At 39.4% G+C, this 19,514-nt stretch overlaps 1 protein-coding gene across 3 annotated transcripts; it reads left to right on the top strand.

Moving 5' to 3' along the window:
* The first annotated feature begins 668 nt into the window (after positions 1–668).
* Positions 669–12,152, top strand: LOC146677619 (toll-like receptor 1). 3 transcript variants are annotated; one of them, XM_085424404.1, is made up of 3 exons: positions 3,671–3,857; positions 4,512–6,071; positions 8,231–12,152. In XM_085424404.1, exon 3 carries the CDS (start codon positions 8,237–8,239, stop codon positions 10,691–10,693), a length of 2,457 nt encoding a protein of 818 aa, XP_085280530.1. In that variant the 5' UTR covers positions 3,671–3,857; positions 4,512–6,071; positions 8,231–8,236; the 3' UTR covers positions 10,694–12,152. The 3 variants fall into 3 exon arrangements, with proteins under 3 accessions (XP_085280539.1, XP_085280530.1, XP_085280521.1); XM_085424413.1 differs by lacking the exons at positions 3,671–3,857; positions 4,512–6,071 and adding an exon at positions 669–852; XM_085424395.1 differs by lacking the exon at positions 4,512–6,071.
* The last annotated feature ends 7,362 nt before the right edge of the window (positions 12,153–19,514 follow it).

The raw sequence follows: 19,514 nt of genomic DNA, 5'->3' as shown, positions 1-19,514 counted from the left end.
TTCCCTATCACAATAAAAAGCCATTTTAAAAGAAACCCTTTCTCATCATCCTTCATTAACACAGTGTCTAGAGTAAACAACACAGTGGACCTGAAGCCACTCTGCCTCAAGGCATTAGTGCGATAAGTCAATTGAGTTGGAAAATGTTCATGTACTACCCAGGTGACCTCGGTGTGGTCGCTATGATACAAGAGAGCTACCTCAGAAACACTGTAGTTTAGCCTTCTCATTCATACTTTTCACAACATAGTAGAACAAACTAAAGATACAGTATACTCATGGCATTGCTTAGTAAAGGCCCATTTCATTGATTTTTAGAATATTTTAAAATCAGTTCATGTTTCTCAAACTACAGACCAACGTCTTTTAGGGTGCCAAAACAAAAAACAAAACAAAATCTGAAGTATTAGTTTGCTTAAAACAATAACGTAAACTAAATCCAAGGAACTGATTTCATTACTTTCACTAGCTCCGCTTATTTATACATTTTTATCACAGTTTACTTCTATAAAATACACTGTTACATAAAAAGGGAAGTGAAAAGAGGATGTTGAAGTGAGAAAAGCATAAGTAGTCTGGGAATTGCTTTCATTTCTATGCCTGTTTCCGCTCAGCTTCATGTTGTTTTTACTGTAACTTAAAAAACTATTAGCAACTACTGCTGGAGCAGTGCTAACGCATGACTTTTGGTCACATTTAATCCAAATTTTATTTGGTGGTATACCTTTCTCGATCAGTCAGTTTTGTCTTACTGATTTCCTTTTTTCCCCATATCCAGAGATTTGGAACCACTGTGACTCTGATGATTTTGTACGTGAGACTTAAAAACGTGACCATCAGACCACAATAAAGGTTAGTGCTCTTTTTTTTATCCGTCTATGAACTAAATGGTGTTTTCCAGAGTGGTTTTTTTATTGTGGTTTTGGATTTTTTTATTTTATTTTAATATCTAGATTACATGAGTCAAGAAAAACACTTAATTGAAAGTAATCTAAAATATGACGATGTCAAATGTCTGCTTTCAAAGTTTTGGTGGGATTTATGAATGCATAAATAATCATAAACTCATACCATGATATGAAATGGCAGTATTTTATATTTATGACAGTATTAACATTCCCTTTTTGCTCACACTGTTTTTTGATATTTAGAAAAAGCAGCTTTTCTAAATGTCTATTTGCTTTCTTTGTTGTCCCCAACAATATATATATATATATATATATATATATATATATATATATAAAAAGATTCCAACAAAACTGACACCAAGAAAACCACGGGAATTAAAGAAAACAGAGCAACAATTCTATGATAAGCACACAGCAAGCCACATTCACAAAGGAAAAACTCACTTCCAGAAAAAACGGTAAACCAAACCAATTAGAATTTAACCAGTTCAAAAAAATTAAAAGTAAGTCTGATCTTAAAGAAAGTAACCAGTGTTGTTCCAGGTAAGTTCCTTTCAAAATGATGTTTTCACATCACTCTGGCCTGTTCCTTAAATTTCTTTCATCTTTCTGCTCAGCCAAATTTCTTTTTAGCCTTGATGCTTTTAATACACGTCTGGCATATTTTTAGTATACTGACTAAAATCAAAAAGTGTTACATAAACTATTTTTTTTAAACCCATAAAACCCAGTAATATTCTAGCAGCAGAAAAATAGCGCACAATAACTGAAATTTACCGTGTTTACATTTGTCATCATGTAAAAACACAGAAATTGTCTATAATTAAAATACACAAAAAAGTCCTTTTTTTTTTTTACATTGTATTACATTAAAATACAGTTCTTTTAGGTGTAAACGGAAATTAAACAATATTAGAAATATACAGAAAATGTTATTGTAATTACATTACAGATCTTATCAAGTGCATACTGATGGATGTGAATATTGAAAGAGTTTAGCTAAATAAAACACTAAATTTACTTTGTGTAATAATTTCATAATACTGCTGTAATGCACTAATACAGAAAACTCCTAACAATTTGTAAAAGTAAATGTAGTGGGTTAGATGTGGTGGATGTTGGTTCAAACATGCTTTCTGTGAATGCAGCATGAACATTAACCTCTCCCTTAGCTGTTAATCAGACGTTGGTTATAAGGAACAACTGTAGTCTACTCCTGAGCTCTGGCAGTTTGCACTAATTTCTGTTCAAGGTGGCAAAGATCACAGCCTGTTAAGTATTGCAGACCGCATTCATTTCCCCTGGCAACTGGTTAATATAGAATAGAATAGAATAGAATAGAATAGAATAGAATAGAATAGAATAGAATAGAATAGAATAGAATAATCCTTTAATTGTCCCACAAGGGGAAATTTGGTTGTAACAGCAGCCAAAAAGACACATATACAAACAAACAGTACACAGGACACGGAACAGAAACATACACAATTTTTCTTACATTAAGGACAATGGTTACTATAAACAGAGTACTGTACAGTTATTAAATTAAATAAAAATAACTACAGGTAAGAGGCAAACCAGGTTGTAGTGCGAATCGGTTAATTAACTTATTGCAGTTACAGCGCAGATGTAAACATCTATGTTTTTTGGGAGCAGTTCTGATTGTACAGTACAGTTCTGATTGTACAGTCTGACAGCTGCAGGGAGGAATATAATAATAATACTATAATAATAATATGTATAACTATTAAAGGGTAAGTAGGATCCTCATGGGTTATCTATCGTAGGGTGGACACTGGATGATTGTTTTCCCTCTCTTGTTACAGGCCTACACACTGCTGCTGTCTTGTTGTAGCCTTGTTGTTGCTTTGCTGTTATTTATGGACTGGCATTGACTGGTTCATTGTTTTATGGTGTTTTCATCTTAACTGTTTGTTATATTGTAATTGTGCTTTTAAAAGGAGTTGTATTTTAGAGTGTGTGCATTTGTTCTTGTCTCCTTATATTTTATTTCCTGAGTTGTTTGCTGTTTTGTATGCCACAACTTCTAGGTTCTTTTTGATTTTGCTTTAGTGGCGGCACAGTCGCTTGTTGTGGGGGCTAGGCACGTGTGGTAAAATTCCCTCAGATGCATGTGAATGTACACACCGGGAAATGGGTATAACGCACCATTTAACAGTTTGGTAATGCCAGCCCTGCAACCTAGTTCTTTTTTTTGCAGCTCTGTGCTTTTAGTTTTTTTTTTCTTAAAAGCTTTGCATGTGGTAGAGGGGATACCAGGGGAGAGGCTATTGCATGAAGGAAGCAGGACAGGACAGGACTGAGCCTTAGGACCTATCTCTTTGTGCAAAAAGGTACAGAATAAATGCTGGCAGCCTTTTAGTGGGACTCGTGCTCACAGTACCGCACTGTGAAAATCATCTGACATTCTCCAAAGAATATCAGAACCAGACTAGCATCCAGTTCTCCTTAAAGATGAGAAAATGTTCTCATTTCAGGGAAGATGGCTGCTGAAAGTGTTCTTCTCTATATCATCTTGTGCTAGGATTTATCTTCAAGAAGCATCATTTGAATTAAATACAAAAAACAAACAAAAAAATAATTTGTAGTTAGTAAGTAAACATTGACTTTAATTATGTAACCCTGGTAAGATTTACAGCAATCAGAAGTACAGGGTTCTTTGAATGCATCGTAGTTCTTGTTTGATAGTTTAATTTCCGGGCTTGCCCTGAAGGCATCATCTGCAGCTCGGTGCGCGTGAAGGTGTGGTGTAGGGGGAAAAGGACGGCAAGGAAAAACTCCATGCTGCCGCGAGCACGGTTTTTCCCAGTTGAAAGAGAGAAAAGAGATTCTATTAACATTTGTGAGAGCGCTGTCGTTAGCGGTGAACCACAGACGGGTACCTACCTCAAAGGAGTCGGAGTGTTTTGAACTTTTTGAACTATTCTGGTGAGTTAGCCTAGCTCACTTAGCACCGCTATCCGATTGTTAAGTGATGATGTGAGGAATCCTACTTCCGGGCCTAAAGTAGTCTGCGTTTAATATGGCTTTTGTGTTGTTAACATGTTTAATATTATGTATTTTCTTCTATTTAATCTCAAAAAGCTCCTAAAACAGTCAGTGATCACTGTTGACCTCCCTCTGCTTTTATTACCGCTAATCATTTATTTAAGCTCAGTTTTTAAAACCTTACGATGTAACTACAGCCCATCCCATGCAGCAGTATATGAATGACTAGGTTCAAGGTTCAAGGTTCTTTATTTGTCACATGCATAGTTATACAAGTATAACACACAGTGAAATGTAGCCTGACACGCTCCTCGACATGTGCAAAAAAATTGGGGGGGGGGGGGGGGGGTGTAGAGGAAGAACATTATATATAGTATATAGTATATACATTGGGTGAATGTGCAGTAGTAGCAGCAAGCAGGTGAATTCTGTACATTAATATGAATAGACATCTGACTATTTTACAGGATAGACAATATAAACATATTTAAAATTAAAGGAATTGAAATGTACATTGTGCCTTGGTTTAGTGTCTGGAAGAGTCCTGACTCAGTCAATTATAGATGATGTGAGAGGGCGGGTGTGTGTGTTTAGGGCACGGATGGCTTGGGGATAGAAGCTCCTCTTGAGTCTCTCTGTCCTTGCCCGGAAGATGCGGAACCTTCTACCAGATTGCAGAAGTTGGAACAGTTTGTTGCCAGGATGGGACGGGTCCTTCAGTATCTGCGCTGCTCTAGTCCGGCATCTCCTGGTGTAGGTGTCCTGAAGCGGGGGGAGAGCAATCCTGCAGCAGCGTTCTGCTGTACGGATCACTCTCTGGAGAGCTTTTTGGTCCTTCACACAGCTGTTCCCAAACCACGATGTCATGTTCTGTGTGAGGATGCTCTCCACAGCGCCTGTATAGAAAATCCTGAGGATCTTTGGAGAGACCCTGAACTTCCTCAGTTGTCGTAGGTGATACAGGCGCTGCCTAGCCTTTTTGGTCTGGACCTGAATGTGGGCAGCCCATGTCAGGTCTGAGGAGATGTGGACTAACCTCGTATTGTGGATGGATTATCTCAGTTGTTCTCCTGGCTGAAGTTTGGTCATTTTACAGCATCCTGCCATGCGATTACATTTGTTCCTGACCACCGAGAACACTCACGTTAACTTTTATCGAGTGGAAAAAAGGTTAGCTTGTTTATATTATGCTAACATAGCTGTGTCGCTAGCGGTCACGTAGCACATCATTATATACCAGCTAGCCCAACTTCAGTAACCCTACAAACGTCACTGCTGTTTAGTTTTCTGTCTTCATTTATGCTGGAAGTGATAACAGAGCTGTACGTTTTAATTTGTTTCCAAAACCCCGCAGTCAGGACATGCTATATTGTATTTAGATAGAAGCTAGCGAGCTAACTCCCTGCTAACTTCTAACTCCGTTAAATGTCATAAATTCCGTTTTCATGGATGCCTGGATGTTAAACTCAATTGTTACACCTGGTAGAGCAGAACGCTGATCATTTTATTAAAGATGAAAGACTTTAGACAGTTTTTCAACTCTCAGTAATGCCATAGTGATCATTTGATATATGGACCTACAGCGGAGTTTAGACCTAGACACGGCTAGTGACGTCAGACTGAAGAACCGGATTGCAGTTCAATGCACTGAAAAAAATAACTAACCAGTCAGAATAGTAGTAAATGTGTTTAATGATGTTTAAGATGTGTTTTTATAGTATTGTGACGTTGTGACAGTTTTGTTTATTATGAGTGTCTAGTGTTTTTCTTTTCTTGGGCCTGCTAGTTCAGCCGCGGCCAGCTAAGTGGTTATGCGCAGTTCACGTGCAATAGCTGTGCTGTAGCTGTAACTGCGGGTGATGCACAGTAATACCGGTGTATTTACTTTTAAGGTGTCACAAGATGCAAATTTATTTTAATATTTAAAAAGAACCAAGGACATTAGGAACAAGGACATTTAAGGAATGTGGACATCTAACATTCTGCGTATTTGTGTGCAGACTGTTTTTTTTTTTTGTTGTTGTTTTTTTAGGTACAGTTCCATGTGTGCCGAGTGAGGAGCTGGTATCATGAGTCTAAGACACTGTTGCTGTTGTGGAGGCCTTCTGTGTGTCAGGACGCCGACACGTTGATGCCTGCCGTACTAGGAGGGCGGTAGGGAAAAAAACAAAAGGAAGCCCACCTTATCATTTTCTTTTGCTACTTTTTCCCCGCCTGAGATTCAGGTCGTTTTCAGTTCTTAACCCAGGACAGTGGGTAACTGAATAAACTGACACCATAAAGAACTGGACACTCACATGCTATTTTCTTTTCTTTTTCCTTTTCTTTGGGGTGTTGAAATATTGTGTTTCTTGTCTTACATCTATTTTGATTGTTTCAATTATTTTTGTGATGCATTTGAGATAGTTACTGCATTTGAAGTTATCCCTACATTGAGGATGAGTAAAGGGAACTGATCCAAAGGAAATATATATAAAGCAAACTTTGTTTCATAAACGTGTGGTTGTGCGTGTTATGTGGGTTGGAAGTCTTATTGCTCTTACAGAGTTGCTACCGCCAATCTCCTTCCCAAACCTAGATTCGGATATTGTAGACATTGCACTTGGGTGAGCAGTATAGATCATCTCTTTATAGATAGAGGGACACACGTCCAGGTTACAATTACATTGATACTGACATTAATATATATTTTTTTGATATATCACCAAGCAAATCATTGAGAGTTTGCAAAGTTTTTGTAGAGTTATTCTTGCACTAGAGTAGTGTGTATGTAAAGAGTTTAGGTTAAGTGGAAAGTCTAAATTAATTATATTGTGTAACAGCGTGAGCAGCATTTGCATATGCATGTGTGATCTGTCATGAAGGATCGAGTGAGAGGCATAGAAATGCAGTACTTCAAATGAAAGTGAAACCTACAATTTAATTAGAATGTATGCAGAATATCCACGGGGAAAAAATAAAAACATCTGGAGAACAGGGAGCACATGAGTGGAGGTTAAAGAATGACCTGAACATGAACAAAGGAAATGATACAAAGGAAGCAAAACTAAATGCAAGACACAGGAGAGAAATGACTAACCCCCAAAAAACAAAAACAAAAAACTGGTAGAGAGAATCATTTGAAACAGGAATACACAGAGATTATAACAATACGTAATAATAATGATAACAATTAACACCAAAGGACCTCATGGAGAGTGAAAAACACTGAGGGAAGAACCTGAAGTCTATTATCAAGACGACATTAACTACAGTACTTGTCATATTTATCTGTAAAGTAACCCTGCATCATTCATCAGTCAGTTTTGTGTAATTTTATACTAAATGAATCAAAATTTGGATGTAGTTCTAGAATTAAATTAGAATTTAGCTGTAATATTTTTTAAATAAACATAGCTTATAAGTGATCAGTATCATAGCTTATCTCTCCTCCTCTCACACACTGAGCACCGACTCCCCACAGTTTCTTTTTCTTCAAAAACAGTTTCCCCACTGTGCAATACCAAATTCTATGTGCAATAACACTATTTATTACATATTACTTTTTAAAACTGGCTTGTATATTTGTATATAGTGCTGCAGAACTGTGCCACCACCCCACCCCACCCCCCACCAAGTGAGTAGGAGATGCTCTGTATCTCATTGTACAAATGTATAGAGACAATATAGGCATTCTGTTCTATTCTAGTCTCTTCTATAAATCATGTTAAGCTTGCAACTGTATTTTTACACTCTTTTTATGTGTAAAAATGAATACATTTTCTGTAAATGCATGTAAAAAAACATGTTTATTCATAAGTACACTTCTCTATTTATTTTTTATTAAATCAGATATGTTAATGCAGAGAATATTTCTTGTAATTTTACTGATATTTCATGTGTTTAAAATGACAGGAAAATGCTGTAAAATTTATATGAAAATTCTGAAATTACAGATTTTTCTAACAGTGCAAGTCTGACTTCAAATTAAAATGTTTTAATTTGAGACGTAACAATTATTTCTAACACTCTACTGAAGTTTCAGTTTCCAATTTTTGCATTATTCAGTTGATAAAAACCTAATTTGTACATTTATCAATTTGTCTACCCTAATTAAAAACTTAAACTGTTTAATTAAGGCATTGCACACTGAATCCTTTAAAATGATTACATCAAATCCACACCTCTCTACAGCAATTACTAAGCATTATAACCACCACAAAGAATTTATTGTAGGACTTTTGAACATTTCTTTTTGATGTATCCAACACTCTGACAACTGATGGTAAAAATAAATAATATTATGAAAGCTAATACCTATATCTTTTATTTAGGCAACAATGAGGGTCACAGCAGCCGTACTCTGGACAGCAGCCGTGTTGGTGGGACTTCAGAAGAGCACTTCATCACCTGACAACTTTGTAGACCGATCATCCCAAAACCTCTCCTCTGTCCCAACTGACCTGCCACAGACGACTGAGTTTTTAGACCTCTCTCGCAACTACATACGTCAGCTTCACAATGGAGACTTTCAAAAAACCACTCACCTCAGGTTCCTGAATGTGTCATGGAATAATTTGGAGGAGATCGATCCACAGACTTTTCTTAACACGCCTCTCCTGGAACATCTGGACCTGTCGCACAACAATCTCAAGAACCTCTCAAGTCAACAATACCTGCTACACACAGTGAACCTCCTGGTGCTAAACTTGGCCTTTAACAGATTTCTTACCATGACATTGGGGAGTGAGTTCAGCTCTCTTGTAAAACTGGAAAGATTAACAGTTGGAGCAAAAAACATCAGCGTGGGTGACTTCAAGAACATTGCTAAAATGAAACTACGTACATTGACGTTATTACTAGAGGATGGACTTTATTATGAAGCAGGCAGCCTGGAGGATGTTCATGCTCAAAGGCTGCAGATAGCCTTTGGACATAATCAAAAAATTGACCGTAATCTGACTGCTGATGCTCTGTCTCTGTTTGCTGAAGTGGAGATAATGAATATGATAAATGGCTACAAAGACCTAAGTAAGCAGCTAAGAGAGACGGTGAAAATCCACACAACGAGTTTTTATCTCACCAACATAACAATTAAATGGCACGACTTAACTGAATATGTAAATGTGGCTCTAAATACAACTTTGAAACATCTTGATGCCTCTGATGTGCACATAATGCAGCCTCCTCGAGTTGAAACAGAAGTGATCAAAACATCACAGGTGATTTCTTTCACAGCCAGCCAGGCAGTGGTAACAAGTTTCTTCTTCTCACAGGAGGCTTTATACAACTTTTTCATCAGCATGCCAGTGGAGAGTGTTGCGATTACTGACACGCCAATAATACACATGACCTGTCCCAAGTCACAGAGTCCAATACGCCAGCTGGATTTTTCTAATTGTGCTATGTCTGACACCATCTTCTCAAGTGTGGTGGATGATAAATTTGTAGAATGTCAGAACCTGCGTAACCTGAAGAACTTGACTCTGATAGGCAACAGTCTTAAAAAACTTGAGATACTGAGCCAACGTTTTCGATATATGTCGTCCCTGCAACATCTGGACCTCAGCGTCAACTCCATAGGGTATGACCAGTCATCACAGTGCATCTGGCCAGCAAGCATCACCAATATAAATCTGTCTTCTAATAGTTTGACTGAGTCAGTTTTTCAATGTCTACCAAATGGGACACAGATACTGGACCTCCAGAACAACCAGATTTCGGTGGTTCCGCAATCCATCTTTAAACTGAGAAACCTTTCAACTCTGAATCTAAATGCTAACCGGCTGCGGGACCTGCCAGGTTGTGGCACTTTCCCCACACTCCACAAGCTTCTGCTCAGGTCAAATTCTCTCCATGCCCCATCTGTGAACATATTGGAAAGCTGTCCCGAACTGCATATCCTAGATGTCAGTTTTAACCCCTTCACCTGTACCTGCACTCTCAGAGGTTTCATAAAGCTCGCTACCAATTCTGAAAAGAACAACAACAACCAATCAGGTATTGAGCTGCTGAATTGGCCACAGGGCTATTACTGCACATACCCCGAGGACGTTAGAAACTCAACTTTAAGAGACATCTCGATCCCAGAGGTCTCCTGCAGCATTGGCCTTCTAGTGGTTGCAATTTTGGTTCCAGCAGGGACACTGATTATTTCCATTGTGATTCTGTGTCACTGTTTGGATGTTCCCTGGTACATGGGCATGATCTGGCAGTGGACAAGAGCCAAACATCGTGCAAGACTGCAACAAGCTCGGCCCGAGGATCTGGTGGGTCTGGAGTTCCACGCGTTTGTGTCTTATAGCCAGCACGATGTTGACTGGGTGCGCAATTCCCTTCTTCCCAACCTCGAAGGCCCCGCAGGAGGGCTTAGAATCTGTCATCACGAGAAAGATTTTGTGCCGGGAAAGACGATCATTGAGAACATCATCAGCTGTGTGGAGAAATGCAGGCGCTCTGTGTTTGTCCTCTCTGCTCACTTTGTCAAGAGCGAGTGGTGTCATTACGAGCTCTACTTCGCCACCCACCAACGTCTCACTCTGGGCTCAGACAGCATTGTGCTGGTACTGCTTGAGCCTCTGCCTCAATACCTAATCCCATCCAAGTACTACCAGCTGAAGTCCATGATGAACCGCCACACATATCTGGAGTGGCCTCAAGACAGGGCAAAACAAAGGTTATTCTGGGCTAACCTCAGAGCTGCCCTACAGACTGACCTGCCCAATGCTCCAGTCACACAAGTACAGGAGCATTGGGCAGAGGAAAGACTTGAAGAGAGACAGGGGTTAATAGGGTAAAAAGAGGCATCAAAAGCATTTGGATACACTGGAAATACATCGTAGCTACCCTGAATCTTTAAAGACATGGTCACCTAATACCCTATCTATTCCATCTATTCCTCTTATCCAATTCAGGTTTACCCTATATCCCAGCTGAAATAGGGTGAGATGCTGGGTACAAGTCACTAGCCTGTCACAGGACTAACACATAGAGATAGACAATCATTCATACTCATAAACACAATTTCGATTCACCATTTAACACCAATAACTGCTTGACTTTGGACTGTGAGAGGAAGCTGGAATACCCAGAGAGAACCTATGCAGACACAGGTAGAAAAAGTAAGCACCACACAGGAAGGCCCCAGTTAGATGGTTGATTTGAACCCAGAACCTTTCTGTGAGGCAACAGTGTTCACCACCATGCCACTCTTCTAGGTAGCATGAATTAAAAGAAGAAATAATAATATAAAAAATATAAAAAATTATAGTTTTTTTTTCTAGTCAATGAAGCTCTGACATGATATACATAAATTATGAAATGTTGATTGATTGATTTACTATTTTATTAGCATTCTATAAGTTATTTAAGTTAAAAACAGGCGATTCACAAAAATTGCGGAAAAATCTTCACCTGTAAACTGTAAATTGCGAATTTAACAACTATGTAGAACACAAGGGGAAATTACTTTACAAGGATATCCCTGACAAGTTGTCTGCCAATTGGAAAGCTGGTGGTTCGATGCTTGGCTGTCAAATTGTGCTTGTTTGGATTCAATAAATCATTGCCAATAAATCATGCCAAAGTATCATTCTGCAAGATACTGAACTGCAATGCATTCACTGGAGTGTGAGTGAATGTTAGATTATATGGATGCCTGCATGTGTTGTACTAAGTGCTTTGAGTGCTCAAGCAGAGTAGAAAATTGCTACATTAAAAACAGTTCGTTTAAATACTGGTACGTTGTAACTGATATCATTTTTTAAATAATGCACTTAGTATATTATTCTCTAGAATGTTCTTTATTAGTAAATATATGTTACACAATGAGAAGGAATTCAGCCGGGTCTAATGAGGTTAGGACATAAGTTGAGTCTGTATATATTGTATATGTTGATAAAATCATCTGTTGATTTGTGCTAATTTGGATTCAACAAATCAGTATCGACATTGCCAAAGATAAACATTATTTTTGTGGGTGTTTTTGGTAAAATTTTATTCCAGGTCTTTCTTCCAACTATTAAATGCAACTATACTAGAGCCTGTTGTTCTACAAATTACAATAACCTTTTTCTTTTTTCATATAAAAATTTCAGTTGTGACACATTTCAAATGATATAGCTATTGTATTAAAATATGTGCAAAGTGACTGGGGTAATGTTTGATGTTGTGAAAGTTGGCCTACAGGCTTCTGTTGTTATTAAAGTGTAAAACTGTGAAGTATTGAAAATTTATCTTGTGTGATGGTGCTATTAAACTGGTCGTCCAGGGAGTAATAAAAACAGATTTTAATGTTGAAGAAAGAGTTATTATCAGGGTCAGTGTCATTTTGCAGTTCCTGCTGTGCAGTGAATTTGAAACTAATCAGTTCCAGACCATGTGTGTGAAATATCAGCTGCCATGGAAGAGTCATGAAGAATCATGCATCTTCTGACAAAAAAAAAACCCTCAAGTTGAATGAGAAACTTTTGTTGTCAAAAATGGTAAGATAGCATGGTCATCATGATATATTAACCAGGGCAGGATGGCAGCACAAAGATGCAACAAAAATGACTCTTTTCTGGTACCAAGGTAAGTTGTTGAGGATATCCTTAACTTTTCAGTTGCTCAACGCTACTGTCAATTGCTGCTGGCCAGCGTCATTGAAACTTTCTTTGAAGTTCACATTAGACTTTAACACTTGAATGAATGAATAAACTCTAGTAGAATGTTAAAATGTAATCAGTTGGTTTACACGCTAGGTAGCCACCGGGAGTGAGCCGGTACATACCTGAGCGCCCGGCCCCAGACACCCAGAACCACCAATGCACCAATGTCTGAGGGCATCAGCCAACGACAGATAGTGTGGTGGGGGAGATAGGCCCCCACACCTGGGAGGGCCTGAGATGTTCCCAGAGAGGTGGAGTCTAAGACTTGACCTGACATATAGACACAGACAAACAGGCACACACAGACACAAGTGTACATTCCCACTCTCATGCGCACATATACAAATACTTGTCACTCGCCAAACGTGGAGACAAACATAAATGGACACTGTACACACACTCACAATCCCTAAACATACTCTATACCCTAGGTCCAGGCACCTTCACCCTCAGAGAGGTGATGGTACCTAGACCCAGGAGATGATACCCTGTTCCCTGGGGTGGAGACAAGCAGGCCGCCCCCGCCCCCAGCAGCAGGGAGGCCCCACATCCAGACCCCAATCAGATGGCCAATTCCTCCGTACACCCCCTTCCCCGATGGTAAACAGAGAACGGGGTGTGAATAGAATAGAATAAACCTTTATTATCCCACGGATGAGAAATTTCGGTGTTACAGAACTCTTACAGCAAAGGACAATAAAATATAAAAGGAAGACACAAGGTGGTAAACAAACAAGCTGGTGAGTAAGATGACCAAAAGAATGTTAAGCTGCATTATAGAGTCTGACAGCTGCTGGTAAGAATGACTTGCGGTAGCGCTCCTTCCTACACTGTGGGTGTAAAACTCGACTGCTGAATGAGCTGCTCAGTGCTCATACAGTTTCATGCAGGGGGTGGGAGGTGTTGTCCATGATGGATATTAGCTTAGACAACATCCTCTCCTCCCCAACCTGCTCGATGGACTTCAGTGGACAGTCCAGGACAGAGCTGGCCCTCCTGACTAGTTTGTTGAGTTTCCCCCTGTCCCTCTCTGCCATTCCACCACTCATGCAGACCACAGCATAGAAAATAGCAGACACCACCACAGTGTCGGAAAATGTCCTCATGAGTGTCCTGTTCACCCTGAAGGATCTCACCCGCCGTAGCAGGTGGAGACGACTTAAACCCTTTTTGTAAAGTGCATTTGTGTTTGTGGACCAGTCCAGTTTGTAGTTGAGGTGAACACCCAGGTATTTGTACTCCTCCACCGTTTCAATGTCCAATTCCTGGATGTTCACTGGTGTAATAGGGGGTGGCTTCTTGCTGAAGTCAATCACCAGCTCCTTTGTCTTGCTGGCATTGATGCAAAGATCTGTTCTGTTCGCACCAGTTGACGAAGTCATTGACGACCCCACTGTATTTCCCTCCGACACCTGACCCACAATGGCGGTGTCATCTGACAACTTCTGGAGATGGCAAGTGTCCGTGTTATAACTGTAGTCCGCAGTGTACAGGGTGAAGCGAAAAGGGGCGAGTACTGTTCCTTGTGGGGCCCCCGTGCTACAGACTACCACCTCAGAAACACAGTCCCGCAGCCTCACATACTGGGGTCTACTGGTGAGGTAGTCAATAATCCATGAGGACAGCTGATGGTCCACTCCAGCTCCCTGCATCTTCTCCCTTAGCACTGAGGGTTGGATTGTATTGAAGGCACTGGAGAAATCAAAAAACATGACTCAGTGTGCACCTGGTGCTCTCCAGATGAGAGAAGGCCCGATGCAGCAGGTACGTGACAGTGTCATCCGCCCCGATGTTCAGCTGGTAGGTAAACTGCAGCGAGTCTAGATCTCTCCCGACTAGTGGGCAAAGGTGGTGTAGAATGATACTCTCTGTTATATTCTCTCTTATAACTTAACTGGTAAGTAACGACGCCTTCTTTAGTTGTAGTAATTTACTTTAATAACCAGTCTAAGGAAAGGCGCAGGCATATCAATGCGCACATACACCACACTTTGTGTTCTCTACTTTGTAACAGAAAGTAGTACCACAAACTATAAACTGATTTTACTAAATACATAACAGTTCCTCCCATCCAACTTTGATGAACACAATAGGTACCAAACAATCAAAATATTTTCAGATAAATGCTGTAAACCAATAATTTAACTTGAACTGAAATATGACACCTACTCAGTGATTTACAACATGGAGGTAGGTTGTTTCCTCTTAAACATTTGAACTGCTTTCCTACAAAATTAACTTGAAACCTATAAGTTCAGTCTCTGAGGTGCTCTGCGATTTCTCTCAGGGTACCGTCTGCCTGTTTGGTCAGACTCCATAGTGCTCTGTGTGGGAAGTTCAGGTGTTTGAGCATTGGTAGTTTTACGTAAATCCTGAACCTCAGGTGGTGAAGCGAGGGCAAACTCTTCTGAATCTTGAGGTGTAGATGTGCTCTCAGGTTGCTGTGGAACCATGTGACTTTCCGCATCTACAATCTGATCAACATGTCTACGCCAGACTAAGTTGGCTCCAACATTTACAGTGTATGTCAGTGGTCCGGTCCGTGACAGAATCGTGCCAGGCTGCCATTTCTGACTTGGGTCTCTGTAGTCCCTGGCGAGAACTTTTTGTCCAACATTGAAGAATCTAGTTTTGTTTCTTGTTGCTTCCACCATGGAAGACTGTTTATCTTGGACATCCTTGCGAATGTCTGGTTTCAGCAAATCTAGACGTGATCTCAGATTCCGTCCCATGAAGAGCATTGCAGGTGTGTGTCCAGTTGTTGCATGAGTGGCGTTCCTGTAAGCCAGTAAGAAATTGTCTATTTTCTGTTGTAGCGCCTTCCCCTCTGTGCGACTGGCTTTCATTGACCGCTTGAAGGACTGTTGAAAGGTTTGGTAGAAACTTGTGGTAATAATTAACTAAGCCCAAGAAAGAGCGTAGCTGACTCACATTTTTAGGTTCTGGTGCCTTCAGGACTGCTTCAACTTTGTCCTTGGTTTTGTGGAGCCCATGTCTGTCGATCTTGTGTCCACAATACTCAATGGCATCCTTAAAGAACTTACATTTGTTTTTGTTTGCTCTCAGTACATATTTTTCTAGCCTGGCCAGGACTGCTGTTAGGTTAGCCAGATGAGTCTCCTCATCAACACCAGTGACGATTATGTCATCCAGAAAACACTGTGTTCCTGGAATGCCTTGTAGGACCTGATCCATGGCACGTTGCCATACTGCTGGGGCACTGGCGATACCAAATACCAGTCTGTTGTACTGATATAGGCCTTTGTGAGTGTTTATTACCAGATATTTCCTGGATGTCTCTTCTACTTCCATCTGGAGATAAGCCTGGGCAAGGTCAATTTTTGAAAAGTGTTTGCCACCTGCTACTGCTGTGAATATGTCTTCTATCCGTGGAAGTGGGTACTGATCTATGCGGAGAACTGGGTTCACTGAAACCTTAAAATCACCACAGATCCGCACACTGTCACTTGCTTTCTTGCTTACTGATACTATTGGTGTAGCCCAATCTGACCATTCCACCTTGGTAAGTATTCCTTGCTCTTCCAAGCGTTGGAGCTCTGCTTCAACTTTAGGGCGTAAAGCATAAGGTACAGGGCATGCCTTGTGGAATCTTGGTTTTGCATTGTCCTCTAGTATGATCTGTGCTTTAATATTTTTCAGGGTGCCGATTCCATCTTTGAACACCTGGGCATGGTTATTAAGGATCTGTTTCAGTCTTTCATCTACAGAATTTGCACTCAGGCCTCGTTCTAGTCTCATTGACTTTATTTCTTTCCAGTTGAGGTGGATGTGTTTCAACCAGTCACGCCCAAATAATGGCACACCTCCATTTTTCAGAACATAAAGTTCCAGGTTGCATTTCTTTTTCTCATATTCCACTTTCACTTTTAGTTTTCCCAGAGGAGTTATTCTTTCACCTGTGTACGTTTTCAGTTTCACTGAGGTGTGCTTCAGTTTCAGATTAGGAATTTGTTTCTGTAATCTTCATATGAAATCAGTGAGAGAGCACACCCAGTGTCCAGTTCCATCTGTAACTCAATCCCTTGTATTTTAGGTGTGAGCCATATTGCATCATTATCTTTCTCTTGCATTGTGTACAGTTCCAGGCATGCCAAATCCATTCTTTAATTGATTTCGTTTATGAAATCGGAAACGTTCGGCTATAACCAGTGGCTTCGGTTGGAAATGTTTTTGGAGCACTTCTGTGATCTCCTTGAAACTTTTGTCAGCTGGTTTGGTCGGTGTGATGAGGCTGCGCAACAAGTTGTATGTTTTCGCTCCCATCACACTCAGTAACACAGCAACTTTCCTCTCATCCTCTACTTTGTTAGCCCGACAATACTGTTCAACTCTCTCTACATATGTTGTCCAATCCTCTGTGCCATTATCAAAAACGTCCATTTGTCCAACGCCTCCTGACATTTTCTCGGTATTTTTATAAGCGTCCTTCACTTAAAAGAATTGATGTTACTCACGTCCTCTCTTTAGCCAGGCAGGTGAGCTAGCATCCACACGGAGGGTTAGTTGTTTTGGCCCTAACCTCTTTTTCGTGTCTTTTTGGCAAGGATTTCCCCCTCTCTGTCGTCCAATGCACATCAGGGATCCGTTTTAATCCTCGTCGCCAGTCTGTTATATTCTCTCTTATAACTTAACTGGTAAGTAACGACGCCTTCTTTAGTTGTAGTAATTTACTTTAATAACCAGTCTAAGGAAAGGCGCAGGCATATCAATGCGCACATACACCACACTTTGTGTTCTCTACTTTGTAACAGAAAGTAGTACCACAAACTATAAACTGATTTTACTAAATACATAACACTCTCCATGGTCTTCATCAGGTGTGAAGTCAGGGCAACGGGTCTGATAAACAGGACATTTGCATAATGAGTCACTTGAGTCACTCTCACAGAAACAGAAATCCTTCTTGAGTCTTGGTAATTCATCAAGTCACTGTGTGTTCTCTGGAGGAGGAAAAGGATAAAAAAAAAATACATGTAATAAATGAAAACAGACATGAGCAGAAATATGGTTTTATGAGCTGGCTTAAAATAAACAGAGGCTTAAATTTATATGGCCCATGCAATAAAAGTAAGTCAGAAATACTGCAGGATCCATTTTCCTTATACACACACATAATTAGCAAAACGTGATGTTTTCAAATTAAAAAAAGAAAAATATGGCATCATGATAATGAAACCCACATGAAACATGTTCACATATCAAATGAAATCAAGTGTTATGAAAAGACAAAATAACTACATTTGCTGTACAAAGACAGCCAGTTTTCTGTTATCTTATAGCCAGAAGCTGCTATAACCGAATCAGCAGTGTTCTTTTAGAATTTGATCAAACTGTTCCAGGTGAGATTAGTGACACTGGCTTATAAGATGATATTCAATTGAGCTCCTATTGCTTTTTGCGTAGCAGTCGCTGACCCAAGGCAAGATTGGCACTGCCAGAGTAAAAACATTGCTCGGAACTGGGTTAATGCGAGTGTGTGTCTGTTTATCTGTCTGCACACACACATAGCTTCCCCATCACAAAAAAAAATGTGTTAAAAACCAAACAAACAAACAAAAATGTGTCTAGAGACCAGGAGCAAAACCCTCCTCAAGGCAATAATATACACTGAATCCAATTTCTGGACTTTATCTCCATTTTTTAATATACATTATTGTATAAGTTTCTCTCCATAAAATGCACTGTTGCATAAAAAGGGAAGGTAAAAGAGGATGAAGAGCCTGGGAACTTATTTTTATTTCTGTGCCTGTTTCTGCTCAACTTCATGTTTTTTTTACTGTTACTTAGAAACTAAAATTAGCAACTGTTGACTCAGTGCTGATGCTTGCCTTTTGGTCACATTTGAGCCAGACTTCATTTGCTGCTACATGTTCCTCTATCAGTCAGTTTTGTTTGACTGATTTCCATTTCTTTTCCCATATAGAGATTTTGAACCATTGTGACTCTGATATTTTTGGTACTTGAGACTTCAAAATGTGACCATCAGACGGCAACACAGGTTAGTGGACTCTTAACCATCTTTGAATAAAATTGTGTTTTCCTTTGAATTAATGTGAATGTGGTTTTGGGTTTTCTTTATTTTAAGATTTAGATTGAAATAAATAAAATCAAATTCTGGGCAGAATCGACCCAGTAAAGACACCAATCCATCACACTGGGTGGCTCTGTGAAATGTCAGCTGTATAAAGACCTCCACCATGGTACTTCATACTACACCAGAGTCATTAACTGATAGATCAACAAATAAATGGGAGAAAAGTTCTTATTTTTTCATTATCTACTACAGACAATTCTGAAAAAGGGACATCTGTCAATTAACAAAAACTTTGTTTTATATTTGCATGACATCTGACCGATGAGCTACTAGAACCATTTATTTAATTTTACACATTTATTTATTCATGACAGACACATGATGATGATTTCCAAATACCAGATTTTTGTTATCACTCAGATGATAAAAACCTGATTTGTGCTTTTATCAATCCTGTCTTATTTAAACAAGTTTAGAAAGGATACTGTTACACACTGCTTCCTATAAAGTGATCGTTAAGTCAAATCCTTACTTCTCCCCAGCAGTTTCTGAGAATTGTAGCCAACAAAAAGGTAGACAGCATTTATTTTAAACAAAAACTACTCCAAGAGTGCAAACCTCCACTAAGGCAGCTCACTCTCTGGGTAGTTTCTTACTTTTAAGGATATAATATTGTGTTTTGTATATATTTGTTTAGTTTGAAACCCATTTTAATATACCTGACATTTTTTTGAGTATAATTATTTTTTCTTATTTGTATTCATGTAGGTGCAGTACATGTGTGGCATTTATTTTTGTTGTTTATTAAAATTTAAAGTTAGTTATTTGCAATTGACTGGACACAAATCACTTAATCATATTATATGACATTATACTACATTATATATGTCACGAACTTGACTCCGAGCATTATTA

Source organism: Rhamphochromis longiceps, linkage group LG2 (genome assembly GCF_057381845.1).
Source record: "Rhamphochromis longiceps isolate RC_006_pf linkage group LG2, R_longiceps_female_GT1.1, whole genome shotgun sequence".
Classification (NCBI taxonomy): Eukaryota; Metazoa; Chordata; class Actinopteri; order Cichliformes; family Cichlidae; genus Rhamphochromis; species Rhamphochromis longiceps.
The sequence above is the reverse complement of the archived record's forward strand: the minus strand, read 5'-3'. Positions and strand labels throughout refer to the sequence as shown.

What these genes read in the sequence shown, in the direction of transcription:
- LOC146677619 (XM_085424413.1), top strand. Translation starts at nt 8,237, where the DNA reads ATGAGGGTCACAGCAGCCGTACTCTGGACAGCAGCCGTGTTGGTGGGA.